Here is a 26,497-nt window from a genome sequence, read left to right as displayed (position 1 = left end):
AGGTGTCTGCCACCTCCCCCGCAGTGGTGGAACGTGCCGGTGACCATTGGGTCAGAATGTTAAGGATTGCCGGACAGAGCATCGTTTTTGTGAAAAGCCTACAAGAATGCCTTCGTTGGCCTTCCCCAGGCTCTTGGTAGGCGCTGGGTACAGACGATGATTATCCTTGTGGTATTCTGAAATCTCCTTAAATCGTATCAAGAGTTCTTCCTCTAGGTCATTGGGGTTGTTAGGTGGCGCTCGCGCGGGTAGTAGTATTAGGCCTTCTTGCCGTACTACCGACTCCAAGTGTGCCTTCGGCATTACGGTATGGGTCCTCACATTGGTGGAATTAATGCTATGGTCGCACGAATGTCGACAGTGATCGTCAGATGGGTTTCGCCGGAATGTTTTTTATAGTGCGTCTTTTATACAAGGCTGACAAGTATAGGGGTTTTTAACTGCCGCAGTGGTATTCTTCCATCGCGTGTAGCGCACCGCGAGGCGACAAACAAAGCGTTCGCTTGCATCACACACCGCCTGGGCGCGTCAAGGTGTGCACACCCCGAACGCCGCGAGGCGCCTCTTCTATTTCGAAACGGCGCAAACCAAGCGCGGTCGCGACTCCTCCGGCAGGCGTTAAAGACCTCCGAGGTGCCGGCGCGCTAAACTAGCTCCTTCTCTTTTGCATTTGACTGCCTCTGTTTTACCGCCTTGTTGCGCGACTTCTCCCCCAAGTCCGGAAGAAGAAGCCGCGCTAAGCCCGGTGCGGCGGCTTCGCGGGTCCATGCTGGAAGACTGCCAACCAGACTCCTGCCTGCTAGGTGCCTGCCTGCTCCGTGCATCGGCTACACTCGTCTTTGAAAGAGCCAAACAGAAACACAAGGCTCGTTCGTCGGAGCCGCCGTCCCGAGGGTCCCTGACAGCTGCGCTGTGGCTGCGCAGCAATCTCGCACCGCTAAATACGCGCACTACCTCGCGCCAGCGCCCCCTGGTAGCGGTGAAAAAATAGCAGAGCTATGCGCGGCCCGCCGAGAGGGAGGGAAGCATTCCTTCTCAACGTCTCGGCCCGGTGTTAGGAACGCAGCCGCGGGACCAGCAGCAGTCGGCCCAGCCCGCAGCCCGGACGTCATGGAGGTTGGCGACGTCTTCCCCTCCGCTTGGAGACGTTCCCTCTCTCCGGTCTTCCTCCCGCTTCGCACTCTCCACCTTCTAAAAGGAGACGCTTTCTTTTTTCTTCTTTCCTTTTTATTATAATTTTTTGTTTAAGGCAGTGACGAGAGAGCCTCTGGTGCGACCTGCCGCAGGAAGTACGAGATAGCAAAGTGTCGCACGGTTGTTAGGAGTCAGAGTGATACACCCGATGCGGAGGCGACTCGTCGTCTGCCCGGCAGGTCTTTCTCAGGTCAGTTTTAAGATTGAGCACGCGCGTGTGTTTGACAAGAGAGTGCGCTGCTTTTATACACCGGAGGATGCGTTGTCGCCGGAGAGAGAGAGAGCGTTTGTGCGCGCGCGACCTGTGTGGTGCTGTAAGTATAGTCGGCTGAGTCGCCGTTGACAACGCCTGCGTCACGCTGGTTGGGGAGCGAAGATGACGTGTCTCTTTCTCCAAAAATGAAGCGGTCCGCGGGAAGTGTTTTGCGCTGCGTCACGTCAAGTAAGTGACTTCTCGCTCGTGGACGAAGTTCTACCGGTGTGTGGGTGTCTTCTGCAACTCGTTTGAAAGGTAAGTCGGCGTGGCCGGTGGGAGGCGCCGCAGGTGACGCATCACGTTTCTGGCTCGACCGCGTCTTTTGCGTCGGCTCGTGGTGCTCGATCGGTCAACAGAAATGCGTTGTGATCGGTTTTGATGCCCGACCACCATCGGGAATCATTTTGGCGGTAAGTGATTGATCACTTCTTTGTTGACAATAGGCCGCGTCGGCTTGCAGAAGTTGAAGGAACGCAGCGGAGACTGCGACGATATCCCTCGTAGCTGCTTGCGACGGAAGCAGTAACGGCGCAAACTGACGCTAGACAGACCACGTTTACAGCCTGTAGTGGTGGTGTGCCGGTCAAATGCTGCGGTGGAAAAGTCTTAATCTATATTTGCAGATGTTATGCTAGAATTAAGAGATCAGGCGCTTGTTCCACGTGGAGTGTCGTTACTTAGGCGTATGCGACAGTCAACGTCAAAGTACCCAACGATGACCGGCGCAGGTTGTCGGTACGCATGGATGGAGCTGTCAGGCGGTTTTCTTGCTATACAATGTAGACCTAAAATGGACAACTGCCTTGCGTGATAACCGTTGTCCACTGGATGTGACGACCGTGCAAGTCATGCAGGTCGACCGTATACGAAGAATCCTAATAAAAAAAGTATTCTTAATCCCCTTGCTTAAACCACAGTTGCACGTCAAGGAAGATTAGAACACCTTGTTAACTTCTTTTTTTCTTGCCACGGAAAGTAAATCTATAAACAAAATTCACCGACGATTACGATACTCCCTAATGCGATATCTGAGCGCAGCTCGATACCTGTTTTCATTTCGCGATATATTGGCTGGCGCGGACAATCTGTCGCGTGCGGCGCGTTGCAAACGGAGCCAAATGTGGCGCGACTGCCTCACTATTCGGGAGATCACGAGAGGCAGCGCGTGGGCCACGCGTGGGCTCGATTCACAGCAGCCGCCGCAGACAGATCTCCGCTAATGCAGCGCTTTGTTTTTACATATATATGTTTTCACATATATTATATGTTTCACATATATTTCACACATTATCGATCGTTCGCAGAGGAAGGAAAAATGTAGGAGGGAGCGTTACGTCACGCAGCCAGCCATGACAAGCGAACTCATCGTGAAGCCGAAGTGGTGGCTCAGCATGTGACCTCTTGCGTCGAGATCACGAAGCAAGAATTTAAATTTGCCGACACGTTTGGTTCCCAATAGCTGTGCCAGTAGTTTTTAATCGGTGTGCATTTGTTCGGCTGCCCTGCAGTGGCTCAGCCTGCAGAGCGGGAACACTAAAACCAACCGCGCACTTTGACGTGCGATCATGTGTCGGGCCACGAGGTTGGCTTCAATCAAGTTGCGGTATGCTCCCTCCTACCTTTTTCCTTCCTGCATGCTATCGTTGGACGCGCTATTCTGGCGCCATCTCGTTGCCATATCGTCGCCGCAGAGTGGTACTACTCTTATCTCTCTTATCGCGTTTCCCCATCCACTTTCTTGGGTATTTATGTGTACTAGTAGAACCCTGGGAGTGTGCCTTCAACATTGGTGCCTTCAGGTAGCATATGTGGGTTTATTGACCAGTTGCCTTCACCCGAAAAGATCACGTTCTCGTGACGCCTGCGGCAAAAAAGACGTTCCACGTCCGCCGCCAAGGTCTGTGAGTGGGGGCGCTGGCTAACACTCCCAGGGTTCTACTAGTACACATAAATACCCAAGAAAGTGGATGGACAAACGCCGCCGCGGTAGCTCAATTGGTAGAGCATCGCACGCGACATGCGAAGGTTGTGGGTTCGGTTCCCACCTGCGGCAAGTTGTTTTTTCATCCACTTTAATTTCCATTAATTTATCGTTACTTTATTTCATTTATAAAGTTCATGCAATTTCCCCTATGTTGTACTTGGTGTCAGTGTTTGTTGGCTTCTCATTATATGACTATATATATGTATAGATAGATAGATATACCCCGCGGTTAAATTGGAATTTTGACGTACAGAACAGCGTAGCCTATACCGGCTGTTTCGTTTTGTGCGATACACTTGAACTGTCGTATCTAGGCCCCTGCCGTTTTATCTGATAGGTTACGTAGCTAGGCGGACATTCGCAGCGTACCCGCCGTGGTTGCTCAGTGGCTATGGTATTGGGCTGATGAGCACGAGGTCGCAGGATTGAATCCCGGCCACGGCGACCGCATTTCGATGGGGGCGAGATGCGAAAACGCACGTGTACTTACATTTAGGTGCACGTTAAAGAACCCCAGATGGTCCAAATTTCCGCAGTCCACTACGGCGTGCCTCATAATCAGAAAGTGGTTTTGGGACGTTAAACCCAATCTTTTTTACCATTCGCAGCAAGAAAAATAGTTTCACGAATTATAGAAATGTGCTAATTATGTTTTTAATTACTTCCCTTTTTTAATAACTTTCCGATAAGTTACTTATTGGACGAACCGTTCCTGTATAACAATAAGAAAATTCGGCTGCCTAGAAAGCTGGGTAATTCCACGCGAAATGTCCCAGACCCCAAAAGTGACCATCACCGATACTGTAGGGAAAAATTGGTCTGGTTGGTTATTGTGTGAATTGGTTCTCACCAAAGTATTTCTCACGAAAAAAAATATTTTTTTGGTGATGTAAGGGCTCTTCCAAGTTTCCATGAAGGAGGAAAAATTGGTCGGAGGTAATTTTTTTTCTTAGTTAAGTGTGAAACTTACTAAAATGTCAAATCTTATTTCGGAATATTTTACTAGCGCGGTTCTTTCATGTGACTTAATAGGCGAACACATGTATGAACTTTCCGCGTTTTAATGGCTCAGTAAAAATTTTTAAAAATGGTATGTTTTCATAAATTCGTTGTATAAATATCGTTAACGTGTCAGCCACAATATATTTTTTAAGTTTGTTCTTATTGCTGTAGTTTATGCTAAATATAATGTTTTACTGCGAAATTAAGTACTCCTCTGGAAATAGGGCAAGAAGTCCATTTTTAACGAAACATTATATAAGGCCTTCCATATAAATATACATGAGATAACTCATTATACGCAAAAACCTTTCAACTTGTGATCTAGATATTTTAATTTGAATAAACGTTGTATGAGGCGAGAAAAACGTTGTTGAAGTCCACAAACAACCTCACCGGAAGCACTACAGAACTATGTCTTCACTGCCAAACACGTGTGGTGACGATTGAATGCCTGCCGTGCTTATGAATAATTTACGCATAAAATATGGGCACATGCTTTTTTTTCATGCACGGTAAATGGCAGTAAAACATCTGTTTACGTTGTTTGAGTGTTGATGTCCCGCAAAACTATACCTTTTATGACAATACATTTCTGTGACGAAAGTAAACCATGACTACCGCTTCGAGGTCGTCGTTGTCAGGCCCGAATAGCTATAGTATACGATACATAGTGCACGGCGCTGATTCATTGTTTTGTAAGCACTACGCAACAACAGCAGATTGCGAGTTATGCGAGAACCTGAATCATCGACACTCCACACCAACCGTGGCGTATAGGAATCGAATGCCAAGGAACTTCCAGTTTGCAGGCTATAGATTGCTCTGAGTCTCTCCGTGGTCCTCGTCAGGCGAGGTTTTCATTCTGGTGTGAAACGGCAGAGGAGAAACGACCGTGTGATTATTCTGCCTCTGCGCGGGGACAGAACGAGGCTAAAAGTTAGTCATTATATCTGCCACTGCAAACCCAAGCTCGCATGCCCAAGTTTGCCACCGAAAAAATGTGAAGTGGTGAACTGCCGAACGTATTCGGATAGAAAACTGAGCGAGTTGGTAAGCGTTCGTGGTGCATTGTTGTGCATTGCTCACAAATCGACGAAGGACGAAGAAAGAACACGCGGGACAGGCGCTGACTCTCGGCTGACATTTATTTTGAAAGGCATTAAGAAACAAAGCAATCCGTAATCCGTAACCCACGTCATACAGTCGCCGTCATCAAGCCACTGTCGTCATACTGTCACGATAATTCAATCGTCATCGTTCCGTGGTCATCATTCTGTCGTCATTCCGTCATCATGCCACCGTCACGGCCGTATAGTCTAGTCGTTGTCGCCACACACAAGCTCGCATCGCGCGCAAATGGACATCTTAGCAGGTTTATACTACGACACTGTCACTTGACTTAGGCAGTCGACTCTATCGTATCTGCACAATTTCATTTTGACGCTGTGCTCCTTCTTCTTCTCCTCCTTCTTTTTTATTAAATGTAGAATAGGGGCTACAGATAGGACCGGCGGTTCCAATATCATAGGTAGTAAACAACAAAGACAAAAGAATGTAATGACAGGTAAAAAGCGCTCAAAAGAATATAACATAATGGCAAAGCACTAACGGAAAATGTCCGTAAATCATGAAAAAAAATGAGTTTATAAGAACACAAGAGCAACATTAGCATGAACAGGTCAAGCGAACATACAGGATCTTAAAAATACGCATTAACTGTACTGCTCACGAGCAATTGTTCAATTCACCGTCTAGGAGAAAATCTCGTACAGCTTTCGGGGCTGTTCTCTGTTCGTTGGTGCACCACTGTACAAGCACTGTTTGTACACAGAAAGGATGCTTACCTTTACAGAGTTTGCGAAAGATCTCTCGGTACTGGTTACGCTGTGGTCACTCAACTATATAATGCTAAACAGAAACTTCCATTGTGTCCATTCTCAGGTAACCCGGGGGTAGTGTACAAGGAACCGTGGCCCCGATGTGGCTACTCCTGGTAGCCGCCTCGGGCGTTGCCTTGCTCGTGTTCCGCTGGCTTCTGGACCGATCTCGGAAGCCGAGGCGCGGCGACGGTGACCTGCCTCCCGGACCGCGGGGGCTACCCCTCGTCGGCTACTCCTTGGGTCTCAAGCCCCTGGAACAGCTGGATGCCCTCACCGAGGAGTACGGCCCCGTGTTCACGTTCCACCTTCTCGGCAAGCAGTATGTGCACCTCGGTTCGTACTCGGCCATCCGCGAAGCCTACGTCAAACTGGGAGACTGCTTCGCGGGCAGGCCGCGGGATTCCACGGCCATGGGCTTCCTCCTGGATCACCAAGGTAAGATGCTTCCGCTTTCGTCGGACGCGTATGTAGACAAGCTACGGGAGGGGTGACGTCACGGAGAAGATGGCGGCGCTGACGTCGCATTCTGTGTGGGGGCGAGAATGTATGCGCCGAACGCGGCTGCCACAAGTTTCATTGGCGGGCAACGCACCTGGTCATTGAGCTATCGAAAGTTGAGTTCGCAGATATTATTGCGATAACAGTTGTGTACGGACTCTCGAACCGGGTTTCTGTCGTTGCCGTCGCCGTGCTGTCTCGGTAGCGACGGCAGATGCGCGACACCGAGACAGCGTGTGCAAAGACGCTGCAGACGCTGCAGACGTGCAGGGCCTTCGTCTGCAAAAAAAAAAAGAAAGAAAAAAGAACGACGTACCCCATGCATGTGGACGGAACTCTCACGCTCTGCTCAGTGGGCTCTGCTGTGAAGCAAGGGCTGATGGCGTGAGCGTTGAGTGAGGAAACGCCAGCTTTCCTGCTGCGTGCATGCAGAGGTCTGAGCGGAACAGACGACAAACCTTCACGCTGCCAACGCCGACGGTTTTTGCGGCTTTCCTTCGGTCTCGTGGATCACTGCGAGGTGCTGCAGTGCCTGCACAGCGACTGGGGGCACTTTTTAACGCGAAATCATTATATGCCTCATTTTGATGTCGTCTATGTAGTTTATTACTACATATAACGATTTAAATCCGATAAGAGTTCAATGCGCTGCACACTGTGTTTGTGCCGTATCTTCCTTTCGTGGTTGGTCTTAGGTGTTTGCGCTGTAAGTTTAAGTTCAGAACTATGTACACGACCTGGAAGATGCAAGTACGGTGCGCTGTAGTTCCACAGCAGTCCCAAAACAGCAGTCAAGTTTGACTTACATAGGCTTAATCAGTCAATAACAGTGATAGAACGACATGTACAGTGATTTGTAACATATATGCTCTAGCGACAAGCACAGAAACGAATCATGAATATGTACAGAGTCGCCCAATGTGTTATAGGGAACAACGAATTTGTGTTTAAAGCCGGTAATTTCCCCTGTGTGTGCTTGCATTGAGAAATGTTCCATGAGCAGGGTTCTTCAAGAAGAAAACAACGCAAGAAACAGGAGTAAGTGAGGTTCCTATTTGCACGTTTGAAGGAATCGACGCTTCGAGCACATATGAAGCTACTAGGGGGTACATTAAATGTAATTTCATGAGATTATCTGTGTTTAGTAAAAGTTTATTTCAACAATAGCCCATACGAACACTGAGTCATAGTTGCTACCACCGAATGTTACTGACAAGGAAATTTATTCACCCGTAGGCACGCTTACAACTGTGGTATGAACGAAGAGTACAATATAAAGTACATCACATGTAATACATCATACTTGATGTAAGCAAAACAGATTAACAAATGAAATAGTAAATGGTGTCTACTTGACACTGGCTTTGCCACACACAACAACAACAACAGCAACAACAACAACAAAACTTATTACCGCATCCACGCAAAAGCACTATTGTCAGCCTCGAATTTATATACAACGCTTCGGAATGGTTATACGAACAATCATTCCTTTCGCAGGACCTTTGTCCGCACAACTACACGCGTAACCACATTTCCCGCGCTGGCTGCAGAAAAAATGTTTGCTTAATGTAAGACCGCAATACCATTCCGGCTTTCAATGACTGAAAATGGGGAAACAATTTCATTCGCAACATGCGCCTTTATATCTATGTCAGTAATTATAACAAAATAAGGTTCTAAATATGCGTCGTTGCGTTTTATTTAGGACGCTAAGATGTATGTATCCATCTACATCCATCTACAGGCCACGGAGTGCGACGTCGCGAAGATGCGTCGGCGCTGTCGTTTGATTCCGTGCAGGCCGAAAAGCAAAGTGATACAGGCGTAAATTTTTGCTGTTGTACCGCTGAAGCTGGTTTGCAACTATTTGACGCTGACCGGTGTGCCACCCATGGAAGAAGACTACACTTCAGCAGCGTGGTTCAGACGAGAAGACAATGTTTAGCGGCTGAGAAGCGCTTCACAGCGCAACCGCTGACGATAGTGTTTAAACTTTCAGCATATATACCCATCTCATAGCAACACTTCAAGATTATGTAAAATGTCTCTGTCGCATCATCATTGTACGTAACCATTTTTTACACTGTATATATCAACATCATTTCATATAACGTGACAATTAGTTTCTGTGTAACTGTGTGTTGCGTGGGTCTATGTGGTTATGTGTGTGAGTTATGTGGTTATGTGAGTGAGGACTCGGGCATTTCTTTGTAAACGTGCCGTGTATACAGTGCTTCGTACTTAGTATATGGGATCGTCCTGGTGGAATTGTGTTGTGATTGTGACTCAGTGTTCGTATCGTTCTCTTGTTGAATAAAGATGTTCTAAACACAAACACTGCAAATGCTGTTCGAGCGCGAGAACGGACGAAGGATCCAGAGAAACCTATTCGTTTTAAATTTACGAAACAAGGGGCACAGGAAATTAATACTATTCATTGAAGTAGCGATGAGCAGGGCGGGACGTATTTGTTGCGGGGAGAATATATTTAGGTAACGCGTTCGTTATTTCGCTGGGTAATTTCGTAGGAAACAGAGCCGGCAAGCAGAACGTCTGCAGGGAGTAATACAGATGTTCTTCATGTGCTCAGCCGTGTAGGGGAATGACGTACAAATTCCTTGAAACGATGTAAGACTGCGAGAGACCTCGTTTATAACGGTATACGTTACGTTGGAAACGTTGATGTTCGAAGCGAAGAAACGCCAAGGAAACGAGTGCGAACATCATCGCCTGTACGAGAGTGTGAAGTTTCGCCGGTTTGTTGAGCATCCATGCACATACTCAAAAGAAAGAACAGCGCTGGTCGACTGCAGACGACGAGCACATGCAGTCGTCTGCTTCTTTTTGCGTTTTCCATGTGTGTTCACAAGCGTGCAGCTTGCGCACATCTACTACGGAAATGGCCGGCAAGCGAACGCAACAGATAAAGTCTCCTTTGAATGCAGGTATCTCGGAGAGCGAAGGTCACGAGTGGACGGAACATCGGCGCTTCGTGTTGCACACACTGCGCGACTTCTGCTTCGGCAAGCTCAGTGTGCTCGACCGGGTCCAGGACGCAGCGCACAGACTCGTCGGACGAGTGGCGGCCCAGTGCGGCCGGCCTTTCGACCCGGAGCCGCTGATCTTCGAGGCCGTGGTCGCCACCATGGCCGGCCTTCTGTTCGACGTCGACTACGAGGACGACGACGGGGTCTCAAACAACACGTCGTCTGCTCGCTGCGCGAACGACACACACGGCAAGGGCCGTGTGAACGACGACGGCGAGCCGCAGCAGACGGATGAAGTACCGCCTGCAGACGACGCGACGACAGCAGAAGACCGAGCCCCGACTCCGGTCGAAACCGAAGACGAAGCCCACTTGGCCCGTCTCGTCCGCCTGGTGGCGAAGGCGACGCCGCTGCTCAGCAATGACGTCTTGCCGCAGCTGTGGACTTGGTGAGTGAGTGAGCGATGGTGTCGTGTCTGTGCGTGCGAGCACTCCCGCATGTTAGGCACGCAGACGCTTGCCAACTTCCCGTAGGCTGGCAGCATGCAACCCTCTTGCTAAATCGACTCCGCTTCGCGGAAACTTCTCGCGAACGAAGACGAGCTAAGGCGGAAACGCTGCTTCGAAAGGTCTTCGGATCTCTTATCGGCTTGAAGCGTGTGGATGTTCTACAGGCGCATAAAGGGGAGCACCAGCTTCAAAATCGACTTTTATAGATGTGTTTATAGAGAGCGAATTGTCTCCGTAGTAACGTTCTCTCACTCACACACTAATTTGCATGGGAAGTTACTGTAAAACGAATTCAACATGTAAAGTTGACTTCTCCCCAAACGAACCCTCGATGTGGTACAGACAGCTTTGACGACCACTTCTTCGAGAGCCATACACGCATGCTTGCGCCCTCACACGCAGCTTTCATCGTGTTCTAACAATTTTTTTGGTATCTCACTCAAAGGAGTAAAACCAGGAAAGCCGTAGTGGTTAACACGTGAAGCTGCTGTAGTTACGCCTGGAAGCCCTGCGACGTGAGTTCGTTTCGGGCTGCTACCGCTTAGCAAAGTTTGTTGTTTTCGCGTACGGACACCAAACCCAAATGTATACCACTAAAATAAAAAAAGGAAAGAAAGTAGCTGCTAACGCTGTAAAAAAAAACCGAGTGCAAGCTTGTCGACGGAATTCACGCAATAGGCAGGGCGAGGGTCATGACGTCAGTGAATGCCAGCTGTTGCATTGATGCATAAGGAAGATTTATTAATTATTTTATTGATCTACAATACTCTCGAGGTCATATGACATTACAGAGTAGAATAGTTAATACAAGAGAATGCGTGAGAGCAGCTGGTAGTTCCTACTTATATATTATTAGCTATGAGAAGTAAACACAAATATTCATGAATGTCCACAAATACAGCATAAGATATGAAACAACAGACCATTTCCTTGTTATACATTCTCATCTAAGGCATTCAAGAATGGGTACTGGTCTAGTTTAGCTGCTACTGAAGGAGGTGACTTCACTCTCTGAATGAGCGTAGTCGGTAATAATGAAAGAATTAAGCAGTTCGACAATGGGGAACGTCAAGTTCATAACTGTCATCTGGTCTATGTGAAATGTACCGCGGAAGAAGAATTAGCTGCTTACGTAGAGCAGGATGATAGTACAACTTGGGAAAAAGGGACTAAAGGAGGTAATATAGGGCGGTATACGCAAAGATGCTAGATTTATTACGAAACATGAATCCTTGCGGCGCAAGAAATACAAACGGGACACAGCGAGATACACAGGACAACAAACGCCGGACCTCGATGTGTGTCCCGTCTAAATATGCGCCATAAAAAAACCACGTTCCATAACACTCGTAACCAACTATAGCCCACTTTAATGTGTGTTGAATGTTAAAAAAAGGCGAGACTTTAGTAGAGCTGTTCTTGCGGTGCGATCGTAAGTAGACAGTACAAAGCCAATAAAGGTCGCTACGTCACGTGGTAGTGACGTAACACGTCAGGTACCACGTGTTATCGCCTCGCGTATTGACCTCAGTGGCTCAACATCTGTGACGTCCTGTTGCTGAGCGCGAGGTAGTGAGTTTGTATTGATTTTAATTATTTAATTCATGGAGATACGTTTCAAGAAAAAGGTCAAGAAACTGAAGATTCACAGCACGTGGCGGGGGCTTAATTCTGTATCCACTCCAGAGAAGCGTACGTCACGCAGTGTCGTTCACATGTATTAAATTTCGCGACACAGTGCAGCCGATTCTTTTTTTTTATTTGGACAACAATATCAAGCTAAATAGGTTTGCATTCCCTGCTGCAATAATGAAAGCATCACAATTGCAGTTCCAATGTATATTGCAGCAATAAGCATAAAACAGAAATAATTGCAGTATACATAGTTTTGATTTTCAGTCTCCGCAAGCCGTGTTATTGGGTGTATTTTATGTTGTATATTTATCGTGCACGCTACACAATCCCAGGTGGTCGAAAGTAGTCGTGAGCTCTCCACTATGCCTTCTCACCCGCCCCCTCGTCTTGCATTGGGACAATAACCCACACAAATACATACATACATACATACATACATACATACATACATACATACATACATACATGCATACATACATACATACATACACACATACACATACATACATACATACATACATACATACATACATACATACATACATACATACATACATACATACATACATACATACATACATACATACACACATACATACATACATACATGCATACATACATACGTACGTACGTACGTACGTACGTACGTACATACATACATACATACATACATACATACATACATACATACATACATACATACATACATACATACATGCTTTCCTCCGTCAATCAGTCAATCAATCAATCAACCGAGCTTTTTTTTTTTTCAAAGGGTAAACCCTGCGTGAATGCATGGCGTAAACGCATCTCACGTATTCGCTGCCCCCTCCCAGCGCGTCTCCCGTGGAGCTGAGCCCGGGCTTCTCCGAGCTGCAGCGGCTCAAGCGCGAGCTGGACGAGTTCCTGGAGAGGATGATCGCCGAGCACGAGCCGAGCCTGGACGAGTCCCGGCTCAGGGACTACATGGACGTCTACCTGGACGAGCGGCGCCGAGCCATGGAGGAAGGCACGCTGCACAAGAGCACCTTCACCAGTGCGTGAGATTTGCAATGTTGGAATGCCCCCCCCCCCCCCACCCACCCACCCCTACCTCCTGCTCATCGGAGGAGGAAAGCTGTGACCGCAATTCCCACATCCAATAACGTCATGAGACATGTGGGAAAAACGAAAGAATGTTTTTTTTTATATGGGATCCCATGTGTTTCGTTTCGGATTATTGGATATGCGTGTTACGGGGTCATTTTTTTCAGTATAGTTAAGAATATTAATAAATTCTGGGGTTTTAGGTGTCAAACCTACGATAGCGGACAGTAGGGCACGCCTTAGTTGCGGGGGGAGGGGGGAGGGGGGGCTTCCGGATTAAAACTTTTAGGATCAGGGGTGCTTGAAGGTGTACCCAGTCGTGTTCAATCACCCCCCCCCCCCCCCCCCGGACAGTAACGAAGCCATTGCGGCCGGTATCAAGCCCGCGGCTTAAACCTCGTTCATCACATTGTGTAATGTCCAGGGGCTTACTTGACACACCTTTTGCCTCCTCTTATAGAAGAGTGGAGCCAGTGGCGTCATATATACATGTGTGTGTGTGTATGTGTGTGTGTATGTGTGCGTGTGTGTGTGTGCGTGTGTGTGTGTGTGTGTGCGTGCGTGCGCGTGCGTGCGTGCGTGCGCGCACGCTCTTCTAAGCTCTCCGAATGCTTCTCTACCTTCAGCATTTGACCGGCTTGTTACACTCCGCACGTATACAGTCATCACACCACAAGACAGTCAGGGCACTCTTGAAATTTTTACGTTCGAGTGGCCCATTGGGGAGACTTTCTCATGGACGTTCACGACCCTCCCTACTTATTCCCCTCATTACTTTGGTTTTTCTCTCCGCTATTCTTTCCGTCTCTCATTTCCCCTTACCCCTTCCCCAAAGTACGGTAGTAAACCACAATCTCATCCGGTTAACCTTCGTGCCTTTCCCATCCCGTATCTATCTATCTATCTATCTATCTATCTATCTATCTATCTATCTATCTATCTATCTATCTATCTATCTATCTATCTATCTATCTATCTATCTGTCTGTCTGTCTGTCTGTCTGTCTGTCTGTCTGTCTGTCTGTCTGTCTGTCTATCTGTCTGTCTGTCTGTCTGTCTGTCTGTCTGTCTGTCTGTCTGTCTATCTATCTATCTATCTATCTATCTATCTATCTATCTATCTATCTATCTATCTATCTATCTATCTATCTATCTATCTATCTATCTATCTAGCACACGCCCCCAACAACTCTTTACGTCACTCTCGCGCCCAGTCCACCGGCTCAAGACCATCTGCGCGGACCTGCTGGTGTCCGGCACGGCCAGCAGCTCGGCGCAGCTGTGCTGGGCGCTCAAGCTGCTGGCGCGGCACCCCGGCTGCCAGCGCCGGTGCCAGGACGAGATGGACGCCGTGCTGGCCAGCGCCGACCAGCTGGGCTCCGTGTTCAGCAAGGACAACCTGCCCTTCACCGAGGCCTGCCTGCTCGAGAGCGCGCGCTTCGCCAGCGTCCACGTGGTCGCCGCGCCCAGGACGAACCTCGGTGAGTGCGGGCGTGGACCTCGCGTGTAAACGTGAAAATTTGGAACACTACGACCACCCACTTCAGTCACGAATCGTTAACGACTGTCGATATGTACGCGAAACTTATGTGGTTTTATCCCAGAGTGCTGGAGACTCCATTGAAAGCAGGCAAAGGTGGTAGGATGACTCTTTTTGCGTGTGTGTGTTAGAGTCGTATAAGAGTTAAATGCTTACATATTGTGTAATCAGCCATGCTACGTTTATTTTTTATTTTTTTCATAAAGAGCACTGAATCACCCCCTCGAATTATAGATACACACGTTAATTATTATTACCTGCAAGCATTACTAAGAAATCAAATAAAAATAACTATGGCGCTGTCGATACCGACGTGCCCCACACCGAACGTGCCTTGAAACAGGGCAGTGCCTTCTCCAAAGCGGTCCTCAGTAACGATAACTATCAGCCTGAAGTGAAGTGAAAGTAATTTAGGTCAGCAGGATGTTCAAGTCACCTTGGCCTGCGCGTTAATGGTCTAGTCCTTGCTACTACTGCACAGAAATGACAAAAATAAGTTGCGCACACAAATATGCGCACCGTGACCGAAGGCACTGAAGAGAAAAATGCTTTTAGGCGCATTTTTAAATTATGATCTTGCACGATACCAAACAGTCGCATTTTCGCCCGAAAGACGAAGCATCGATTGCAATAGCGAACTATTAGGAAGCTATACGGAGTAAGTATAATAAGCTTATCGGTCGCGTAAACTTGTAAACATTCGCCTTCTAACTAAGTTAACAACCATTGTGTCACGCGCGCACAGGCAAACAGAAACACATGTCATTCGATGACTGCGGACACTCGCTGTTAAAACGACGGCGTGAGGAAGCCCGGCAGCAGCAGCGAGCGAATTGACCTCCGTGCTTCCTCTTGCTTCAAAGCGAACTAGGCGCCAAGCGCAAATCGCACACGAACCTATCAGCCCTCGGCGCACCAGACTCTGTCCCCATCACGGGCCGCTTTCAAGATAGGGCCCGTGTAGCCACCCTCAGCCACCCCCCGTAGTAGAACGCGCTCAGCACAGCCACCGCCGTAGTAGAACGCCCCCTTTCTCCGTTGCTTAGCGCGCGACGGAAGACGGCGCGCTGCCTCCCCTCCTTTCTCCCTTGCGCGCGCTAGATGGAGCCACCATCCTTGTCTCACCGTCGCACGCTTTCTCTCGCACACACAGCATGTGGCGCGCGGTCATGATGTTATCACAATTGGACTGTATGCAGGATGTCACGGCGACGGCGACGGCGGGAATGCGCTCGGAGTGTCCGTGTAATTTCTATCGCAATAAAAGATCACTCTTACCGCGACTAAGGGTTTAGTAAGCAAGAAATGATGCACAAAAGAAAAAGGCGAGCGGCGACTCCACCTCGTAGTTCCCGCACCAGCACACGGTGACGTCACGCATTGTGGCGGTGTCTGCTAGTGCCTAGGTAACTGCTTATCGGCAATTAAGGGACCACATGATGTTCTAAATGAGAAAAAGAGAATAGAAAAGAGAATGAGAAAGAGAATGAGAATACGGCAAGTTTCGGGGACCTTTACTGAGCCATCGGGGCCCGAATATGAAAAAGAAACACTATAAAACTGGTGACGTCACAATGACGTACCGGCGCTGGGGTTCCGGCGCTAAATTATGAAGAAAGAAGACACTTTGAACTTAATTTTTCTCTTCTAATGATCGCACGGACGACGAGATTGCTTTTATTGAGTGTTTCGTGATTGTGTAACTCAATCACACAAGTCATCCACATAGTTCATTTTTAATGTTTATTTAGTATGTTGCTTCTAAATAAAAGTTCAGTTGTTAGACCAACGCAATTGTCCCGTCCTTTTACTATTGTCTCTGGCAGTTAGTGTGCGCTGCAAATATTGGGTGAACCTGTTTCAGGCAAATTAAGGAAAATATAGCTTTAAAAATATTTTGTCTTCAATAATTACCTTCCGGAACACATTGCAATTTACAAGTTGTAGCCGCGGAGTTCGCAAGGGGGAACCACTTGGAAGGAATTCTCAGGATGAGGCCAGTTTCGAGATATTAATTCCCGAACATTGCGAAAAAATACATTGGTGGTCCAATTACTTTTGGGCTTCAATGCATAAAACGGCGCTTTGTTTAAAGATTAAGTGGAACGACAGTGAATTTTTACCGCAAGTTTGATGGCACATATATCGAAAGTTGTGTCATCCACAAAATTGTTTATCGAGTAGTCCACTTCAAAGGTAATAGAAGTGTAGCCATCTGCCACAGGAAATTTTTTGAAAATTGCCCATACTCTTCCCGGAAACACATGGCATACTACATATAGGGATAGTTGGCAAGCCCCATCCCTTTACACCCAGTAAGCCATACTTTTCAAACCATAACGCCTTCTTTCCAAACAACTAATTCCACGTGAAACCTGCGCGCTTCTTTTCCGACTCCCCTGCTAGCATATATATATATATATATATATATATATATATATATATATATATATATATATATATATATATATATATATATATATATATATATATTGTAACAGATACGAAAGGCACGGACAAGAAGAGAAGAAAGAGAAGACGAAGAGAACGAGGAATTAGAGAGGCCGGGCTGCGCTACGATCACGCTACCATCATCGTCCAATTCTCCTGTAAATCAAACCATTCCTCCGCAACTCCTCGTAACAATATATATATATATATATATATATATTAAGTAAAGCTAAGAAATTAAGTGCGTGTTAACTATACACTGTAATTACCTATGCACTGTACACTCATTTACATATTTTCGCATAAGGGCGTAAATGTGTCTAAAACTCATACCCATACACCATTTTTTGAGTGCAAGAGTGCGAGTTATAGACCACTTCACACCCTTACGCAACTTTAAGCATGTAAATTAGTTTACAATGTCGCATTTTCCTATAAATAATCGTACTATTTCTTGCGTTTCATCGATTCGGCAGCATGGCGAGCATATATATACTCTTGGAAACGCTCCCCTTCGCACGAGAGATGTCCTATCGCGGTGGCTATATCGCGCACGCGCGTACGTCTTCGCACTTCCGCGATCCGGCTTATGCTAAGCACGTCTCGTGCGGGGATTAAATCCCAACACGTCGTAAAGTCGCGTTATAACGCTTCCACCTCACGAAACGCACTACAAAAAGCCTCGAAAGAAAGCAGTGGGCAACGGACGCACCTCGATTTGCACTCGCCCCCCCCCGCCCCCCTCTGTGTAGTATATATGTACACGCACTCATTGCACACACGCACGCACATACACAACGGGACACGTACTGTATATACTATACTATACTATACTATACTATACTATACTATACTATACTATACTAAACGTATATATACCTGTGCTCACGCGTTGCACTCCTTATTGCCGCAGTTCGAGGCTGCAGAGGCGGCGTACGTATAGCCAGTTATATGTACTTGGCGGCCGGCCTATCTCATTCCCGGAATTGGAGGGAAATTAGCGTCGACTGCGGTCGCCGCTCAAGCAGCGTGCGTATGCGTGCATGCATGCATGCAGCAGCTATAGTATAGTGCGGTCGAGCGGGTGGGCGCCACGGTTATGTCCATGCTGTCTCGCGAAAGCGCCGGTCCTTCTCTCTCGCCCCCTCCCCCCCTTCACCCGTTCCTCTCCATCCATCCCTAGCTAAACCTCCTCGCCTGTCTTTCCTGTCGTGGACCTTGGCCACCGAGACAATAGCCTGGCGGCCGGCTCTGCACTGTTTCTTTTTTTTATTTCTGTCTCGCTTTCTCGGCGCATAAAACCGGCTTCCATTTCCGTATTTGGATTTCTCTCGTATATACGAGTATACACACGTGTCCTCTCTGCCTCTCACGTGTGCGCATGCGCCTGTCTGCGTGTTTTGCATGCGCCTGTTCGTGCGTGTGTTTATGCGTGTGTTTGTGCGTGCGTGTGTTCGTGTTTGTGTGTGCATACCCGTGTGTTCCTGTGTTCGCACTTGTGTTCGTTTTCTGCCTGCGTCCCGTGCTTGGAAGATGCGCGTGGCCTGCGTGTGTGAGTGGGAATGGTACGCCGTTACCATGTATATGCTTTGTTACATATGAAACGCGCTATAGTATACGCAAGCCAAAAACGTGCGAGTGACAAAAAAAAAAATCAAGAAAGAAATAGCGATAATTCAGCGGCATAAATGCGGCATAAATGCGTCAGGCATTGCGTCCCGCCACTTTCGGAGGTCCCGCGTGTCCGTGATTTAAACGCGCGTTCACCACATTAATTGCAAAGCGTTGTTCGGGAGCTCGCTCGGCAAACGTCCCGCCTCTTCGGGGAAAGTGCAGCTGACGGTGGTCCGCAGCCGACCACCGTCAATAGCATTATGTACGCACATGACGTGACATTACATATGCATATATTTACAGGGTGTAACAACTATCATGCACCAAGATTTCAGAAATATGCAAATGCCACGTAGTTGGGCGGAACCAATGTAATGTTGTTTCTAAAGGTTGTTTCTAATTTTGTTTCAGCTTTAGACATCTAAAACGGCTAAAAGTGATTTACTATACACTGCTCTGAAATAGGCCGTTAATTTGTGAGTACAGTCGAACGTCTTTGCAAAGAAGTGCTTCGGGCCTCCGAAATCATTCCTTGTGCAAGTCACTTCGTTATAAAGACCACGCAGAGCACAGCTCATAATAAAACCGGGACAAAAGTATTCCTTCGTTATACAAGTAATTTCGTTGGAGAGGCGTTCGTTTTAGAGGCGCTCGACTGCAGTACTTTTGGAGAGCCCCTACCCCGAAACCAATTTCTTTTTCGCAAGTCGCTCTTCCCGAAAGCGCGCTTCGCCGCATTACATGTTATGCGGCGAAGTTCACTATCTTGTTGCTTGCAACTTCTGGTCGCACGCCCTGCGAGTGACAGAATTAACAGCGCCATCTTTTTCTTGTAGTGATAGGTAGCACGTGGGTAGGCGCTTGGGTTTGTTGGTATTAAAATGCTGGTACTGCGGTGACTGCGAGTACAGTGCCGTGAGAACAGGACGAAGGCGGAAGGGACGTCACACACCGCTGTCTTTCAGCAAATTTATTCTTAGTGTACCGTACGAGAGACCACTACTGTCACCACCGAATCGTCATGCAAGCACGCAAACAAACAAACAAACAAACAAACAAACAAACAAACAAACAAACAAACAAACAAACAAACAAACAAACAAACAAGGGAACGAACAAACAAACAAACAAACAAGGGAACGAACAAACAAAGGAACGAACGAACAAACGAGCACACAAATAAACAAAGAAACGAACAAACGAGCATACTAATAAACAAACAAACAAACGAACGAACAAGCATGCAAATAAACAAACAAACAAACAAGGTTGACGGTCAGTTCTGCATGCACTAAATGGGATAGAGGCGAAAGCCTACGCGCTCAGGAGACGTTCATTAAATTACTCGACATTCTCATTCGAATGCGCTGTGCCATAACGCCAGACGGTCAATTTTTTTCGATAACGCTGGACAACGGATATTTTGGACCCGTGAGCAGGATTTCACCTTAACAAGGACAAATATACCGACGGACAGACAAAGACAGTTTTACCAAAATTAAGAGAGATGTGCCGTTGTAATTAAAGAGAAATTTCACAGTGGGCTACTTGGTTCGACATAATTTACTCTGTTGCGCGAAGCAACTAAAGGGACAGGACTTAAGCGAGAAAAAAAAAAACACGTGACACCTGAGTGCGATTGGCGTTGAGTTGATCATGAATTCCGATAGCGGGAGAATGCAAAAACGCTCGTGTACCATGCAGCGCGGGCACGTTAAAGAACCCCGCAGGTCGCCAAATTCCTCCGGAGTCCCTCACTACTATGTACTGGGGGGAGGGTTGGAAGAGGGGGTATACTGTGAAAGTCCACCTAGTGGACATGTTCATTTCGTCTGCTGCTAAAGTTCTGATTGGCTGGGCTAAGGTAAGCGTCAGAAGGAGGCAGGCACTCCAGCCCATCAGCACTTCAGCAGCAGACGAAATGTACTCGTCCACTAGGTGGACATTTACAGAATACACCCTCAGATAGTGGATATGGCACGTAAAACAGCAGAGTTTAAGTAGTTGGTCTTTTTTTTTTCTTTTAAAGGCTTGCGGCCGTTAATGAGCAGTCAGAGTCAGCACCTCTGCGAAGGCTGTCAGATAAGAAATTGCGGTTTCTTATGGTATCTTCGACTGGTCGTCTCCGTTCTCCGAATCAGAGTCGGGCAGATCCCGGCGCGTTCCTCAAACTCGAAGGCAGACGACATCTCGCTCAAGCCGAACTTGACTCGCTCTCGGAGGAGGAAGTGGCTGAGGCGGAACCACGTTACCATAGCAACCGTCCGAAGGTTCCCGGCGCTTCCACGAAAAAAAAACGGAGGATGCGCCGGATACTCCATTCAGACGCCAGCAGGCATTTGTTACGGGCGACCGTAGGCAACAGCACCTAGTAGTAGGTGCTTTCGGCCAATAACTCACTCTGATGTTGCGAATCGGTCATTCAAATCTATTTACAATAATGCGCAGCATGAATTGCGGCAAACTAATGCATTACTTAATTGTTCTTTAATTACGATAACTCCTACTGAAGCACCCAACTGCCTCGACTTTTTCATTGGAATGTTCGGCGCCTTGGAATAAAATTATATGACATTGACCTATCTATCGACTGTCCATCATAATTCGTGACTGAACGGGGTGCACAATGAATTACATATACACATCACGTGACTATATTCCGTTGCACTATTTTCTCTTTGTTTTTATTTCCACCGGTGCTCAGACGAGGCGACTGTGGGCGGTTTCCGGATTCCGGCCGGTAGCCGGGTGCTGGCCAACCTGTGGCTGGCGCACAGGGACCCCGAGTTCTGGCGGGAACCTCACACGTTCGACCCGACCCGCTTCCTGGCCGAGGACGGCAGGCCCGAGAGGAAGGACGCCTTCCTGCCGTTCGGACTCGGTGCGTGTTCACGTTAGAGAGTTTTAGGGAATCGCTACGCCACGCTACGCCCTTACCGCTACCGCTTGAACCATCATACGTACGTGTTATGCAAAGTCACGACGAGCATGCAGCTTTCACGGCTTAACTGGCATACACTGTAACTGACCCGAGAGGAAGGACGCCTTCCTGCCGTTCGGACTCGGTGCGTGCTCACGTTAGAGAGTTTTAGCGAACCGCTACACCACGCTACGCCCTTACCGCTACCGCTCGAACCATCAGCCAGGTATACGCACGTGCCATGCAAAGACACGCCGAGCGTGCAGCATTCACGGCTTAGCTGGCATACACTGTAACTGGCCCGAGAGGAAGGACGCCTTCCTGCCGTTCGGACTCGGTGCGTGTTCACGTTAGAGTTTTAGCGAACCGCTACACCATGGCACGCTACGCCCTTACCGCTACCGCTCGAACCATCAGCCAGATATACGTGTGCGTGCCATGCAAAGTCACGACGGGCATGCAGCTTTCACGGCTTAGCTGGCGTACACACTGGAAAGCTGGCAGGAGCAAGGTCTATAGCGGTAACGGTGTTCTAAAGTTATCTATCTGTACGGCAAGCTCTACGATGCGCACAGGCAGGCCTGAGCAGACCGTAGTTATATAGAGATATGTTACATTAGGCGCCTTTTACGTGCAGTCACTTGAAGTGGCGATGAGACAGCCTTGATTGACCGAACGCTAAAGCTTAAGAGGAAGCGTTAGCTTGGGTGCTCCTGCTAAATACATGTAAAAGGAGAATTCGTTTTTCTCGGCAACCACAGCAGCAAATTTGACGTGGTTTGTTGCATTTAAAAGGAAACCTTAAAAGCTAGTGACAGTTGGTTTCAAATTTATTTGATTTAGGTTGTAAATGTTTTATTAAAAATTGGCGAAAATCGAAAATTTTCAGAAAACGAAACCATAAAGTTTACAAGTCTGTAACTCGGTAATAAAAATTATATCACAATTCCGTGGATCGCACCTAATAGTACATCTAAAGCGGACAAAATCGATATGTCACACATGAACCTAAAAAAAAAGTTGTAATATGGAAATACAGCTTTTGCAGAACCCCTGTACGCGACGTAGCAAATTCATGTAAGATATAAAATGACATATTCAATTTCTCCGCTTTTAATGATCTAATGGGTGCCGTTTACAGAACCGCGATATCTGTTCTTGATGCAGAGCTATTAATTTGTAAACGGCGTGCTTCTGTTATGTTCAAACTTGAGAATATTTGAAAATTCTTTTAACAATATGCAGGCGCTAAATCGAAATTCCGCTTGTAACAGTCGCTAGAATTAAACTTGCTCTCTCAAATGCAACAAATTTCATTAAAATCGTTCCATGGTTATCTCAGAAAAACGTTTTTTGCGTTTTACGTGTATTTGAATAAGCCGCGTCGGAGTTGGGCCAGAGCTAGAGCTTTCTCTTAACCAAGTCACGGGGTGCACCCACCTGACGTTTTAATTCCTGCATTCATTGCGGTATAGTGGGGCATATATATCATGCGTGCACGAAATATGATTGTGGGCGTTCCTGCAGTCGATCCTTTCACAGAAATAAGTACGGCTTTTCATAAACACCTCAACGTGTGCTGCGAACACATTTTGCGTCTTGTGTATACTATTTCCAACGGCGTGCTTCAGTGCCTTCTACCACAGACCTCAACGAATTGATTCAGTTTACGTATATACTTATGACACCAACCCTCGCAGGCAAACGCATCTGCATCGGAGAGTCGCTGGCCAAGACGCAGATGTTCGTCTTCGTCACGGAACTGCTGAAGAGGTTCACGTTCACCGTTCCGGAGGAATTCGCGACGCAGGACCTCAACTTCCGGCCTTCCCAGGGCACACTGAGGTTCCCGGAGCCGTTTCATCTAGTCGCCACACCCAAGGTTCTTACTACAACTCTGTGAAATATTTCGACAAAATATATATATTTATATTCACGCCTTCACTGGTTCTTATAAGAAAGGCATTGCGTTGTTTTTCTGGGGGCATGGTGGCCTTGCGCTTCAGTGCTCCCCCTCTGCTCCCCCAGCACGCACAAGACATTTCACGCACCCCGGCCATGGCTGTTGCTGCGTGCTTAATGCAGCATGCCAATTTCCTTTTCTGATGCCAAGAAATGAAATTTCTTATGCCTCACTAGCTCAAGAGAAACCAAAGAACTATGGTGCACTGGATTCGCCTTGCTGTCGCATTCACCAACCATTTTACAGACATCTGATACAGGTTGCAGTGATACTACAGCCCAAACTGTGACTATACTGTATAAAGTACACCAGGAAACACTTGATCACATATTTTACGTTTGTCGCGCGTACGCGCAAGAACGACAGCAACTGGTCTCTTACATTGCAAATGTCGATAATACGCCGCTATCAGACGAGTTTCGTTTAGGTCCTTGGCCTAACGTAAACAGCGCATCCCTGATTACAAGTGCCGCTATAGCCTTTCTCCAAGCCACTGGGCTGGACGCATGGCTTTAGAGATGCCACAATGCTGTGAACTTGTTTATACGCACCTCTTACTCATATCACCACCATTATCATCATCATCATTCATCAGCCCTTTTCCTCCCCCTCCCTGTTCCCCAGTGTAGAGTAGCAGGCCAGAGCAAGTTATAGCTCAGGCCGACCTCTCTGCCTTTCTGTAAATAATATATATCTCCCTCTCTCTCTTTTTTAATGAGATTAGCATTCTTTGTTCAGACATTTTTGAGCTTACATATCTATCTATCTATCTATCTATCTATCTATCTATCTATCTATCTATCTATCTATCTATCTATCTATCTATCTATCTATCTATCTATCTATCTATCTATCTATCTATCTATCTATCTATCTATCTTTCTATCTATCTATCTATCTATCTATCTATCTATCTATCTATCTATCTATCTATCTATCTATCTATCTATCTATCTATCTATCTATCTATCTATCTATCTATCTAATCTTACACCGACCCAGTGACTCAAGCTTTCCAACAGCTTGGTAGACTACGCGCTCGTTGTGGTGATGGCGTCGTGGTCGTTCCATGCACCGTCGTAATTCCAGCTTCGTCGTCTGACCCTTCTCACGACGTCGTGGTCGCGCCTTGTACCCCGATTCATTCGCCTATGTTGTCTAATAGCATGGCCGTACTACCAGATAAGCTTTCGTTATGTTGTCGTAATCCTTCCGTCGCCATTATTCACGCTTTGTCATCCGACTCCCTTTATGCGCCGTTATCATCACGACATCGTCGTAGTCATACAGTCGTCAAGCATTCCTCATATCTCCGTCGTGATGCCGTCGTGGTCGTTCCTTCCTTGTCACACCGGGAGGGGTATTCTGTAAGAGCCCACCTAGTGGTCTGTCCATTTCGGCCGCTGCTGATTGGCTAGGGCCGCTCGTCTCCTCCTCGCTCGTACAGCTGCATCCAATTGGTAGCGGCCGAAATAAACAGTCCACTAGGTGGACTATTGTCGACCTAGTGGACTATAGTCCTCTAGTCTATAGCCCACTAGGTGGACTATAGTAGAATGGGCCGATCGGTAGGGTACACAGTGTACTATACAGCATATCGCCCAGGCGACGGTAGTCTCAGAATGACCACAACAAATTTTTAGTAAACGTGACTTAAGCCATGCACATGGTGTGTCGCTGCGTTGCTTTAATGCTATATACTGTCGGCAGTCATCGTAAGATGGGACAGTAATTTTTCTTTCTCGTCGTCTTTGCGTTACGTTTTGCGTAATCATCTGTAAAGCGTGATGCCACGAAGATGCGGCAGCCCCGCTGCAACATTTTGAGCCGGTAAAATAAAAAAGTTGACAGTCGCTTTAGCATACGGTAAAGAGGATGACGGCCAAAGAATGCGCGCTCACGAGACATTCATTGTTAAATTACTTGACATTCGAATGCGTTGTTACTTCCTATTACTTGTTTTCTTTGATCAAAGGTTGTGGGTTCGAGTGCCTGAATTAACTCGATCTTGATTACCCGTTCCTTAATGAACTTCACCTTAATTAACACCAAAAGTCGTGGTTTCGATCGTCACTGGTAGCACCATCAAGTTTGGGGCCATTGAACTATGGTGCCATACCGCGGGACGGTCAATTTTTCGATAACGGATTCTTCGACCCATTGAGAATCACGCGAATTCACAGACGTGAGCGCGTGACCAAGTTTTCCCCGAGTTATACTTACTGGCAGAGATTCTTGTTCGAAGCAGCGAACAATGATCGAAGAATAGAGAGATGGAGAATTATACATGTAAACGATGGCTCTAGGCAACTACAAACGTTGGCGCCAGACCTATTTGGGGAAGTGGGTAAAGGAAATGGAGCTTATCGTGGCTCAGTATAGAAGCCTATGGTCGAATCATTAGGTTGGACCTATTATAGCACTTAAATGACGTTACCTTTTTAGCTCGGTGCTTTTCCGGAAATCCATTCAGTCCTTCGCATTCCATCACCAGATGATGGACATTGAACACTCGGAGTTCCAGACAAAAAGTAACGAACAACTACGTTGATACTACACTCCTTGTATGGCTCTTTTGTATGCATATGTAACGGAACAAAAAAACAGAAACATCAACGTAGTCATCTGCTCTGTATGCCTGTTAGTCGGCTATTCGTTTACGTACATGTAGCTCGTCTAAAAGAAGAAAAGGAAGATGACTTCATCACGGTGTTTACTTCACATTAAACCTAAGTGACACTTGACCATGTCGACGGAAAAATTCAAAACGGGCGCCTCTGTATGCTACGTAACGTGGCGCCACCTCTGGAGGTGACGACAAAATTCGAATAAGCTGCTCGTCTAAAAGCAGAAAAGGAAGATGATTTTATCACGGTGTTTACTTCACATTAAACCTAACTGACACTTGACAATGTCGACGTAAAAATTCAAAACGCGCGCCTCTGTACGTTGTGTAACGTGGCGCCACCTCTGAAG

At 47.1% G+C, this 26,497-nt stretch overlaps 1 protein-coding gene across 4 annotated transcripts; it reads left to right on the top strand.

The window, feature by feature from the left end:
- Positions 1–1,081: 1,081 nt before the first annotated feature.
- On the top strand, positions 1,082–23,497 carry LOC135919254 (cytochrome P450 2D14-like). Of its 4 annotated transcripts, none has more exons than XM_065452960.2 (7): positions 1,082–1,384; positions 6,378–6,751; positions 9,763–10,252; positions 12,785–12,984; positions 14,248–14,514; positions 21,343–21,519; positions 23,259–23,497. In XM_065452960.2, exons 2-7 carry the CDS (start codon positions 6,415–6,417, stop codon positions 23,459–23,461), a joined length of 1,674 nt encoding a protein of 557 aa, XP_065309032.1. In that variant the 5' UTR covers positions 1,082–1,384; positions 6,378–6,414; the 3' UTR covers positions 23,462–23,497. The 4 variants fall into 4 exon arrangements, with proteins under 4 accessions (XP_065309032.1, XP_065309035.1, XP_065309031.1 ...); XM_065452963.2 differs by lacking the exon at positions 1,082–1,384 and adding an exon at positions 1,432–1,636; XM_065452959.2 differs by lacking the exon at positions 1,082–1,384 and adding an exon at positions 1,432–1,705.
- Positions 23,498–26,497: the final 3,000 nt, after the last annotated feature.

Source organism: Dermacentor albipictus, chromosome 7 (assembly GCF_038994185.2).
Source record: "Dermacentor albipictus isolate Rhodes 1998 colony chromosome 7, USDA_Dalb.pri_finalv2, whole genome shotgun sequence".
In the NCBI taxonomy this organism is placed as follows: Eukaryota; Metazoa; Arthropoda; class Arachnida; order Ixodida; family Ixodidae; genus Dermacentor; species Dermacentor albipictus.
This window is presented reverse-complemented; position numbering and strand designations above follow the sequence as displayed.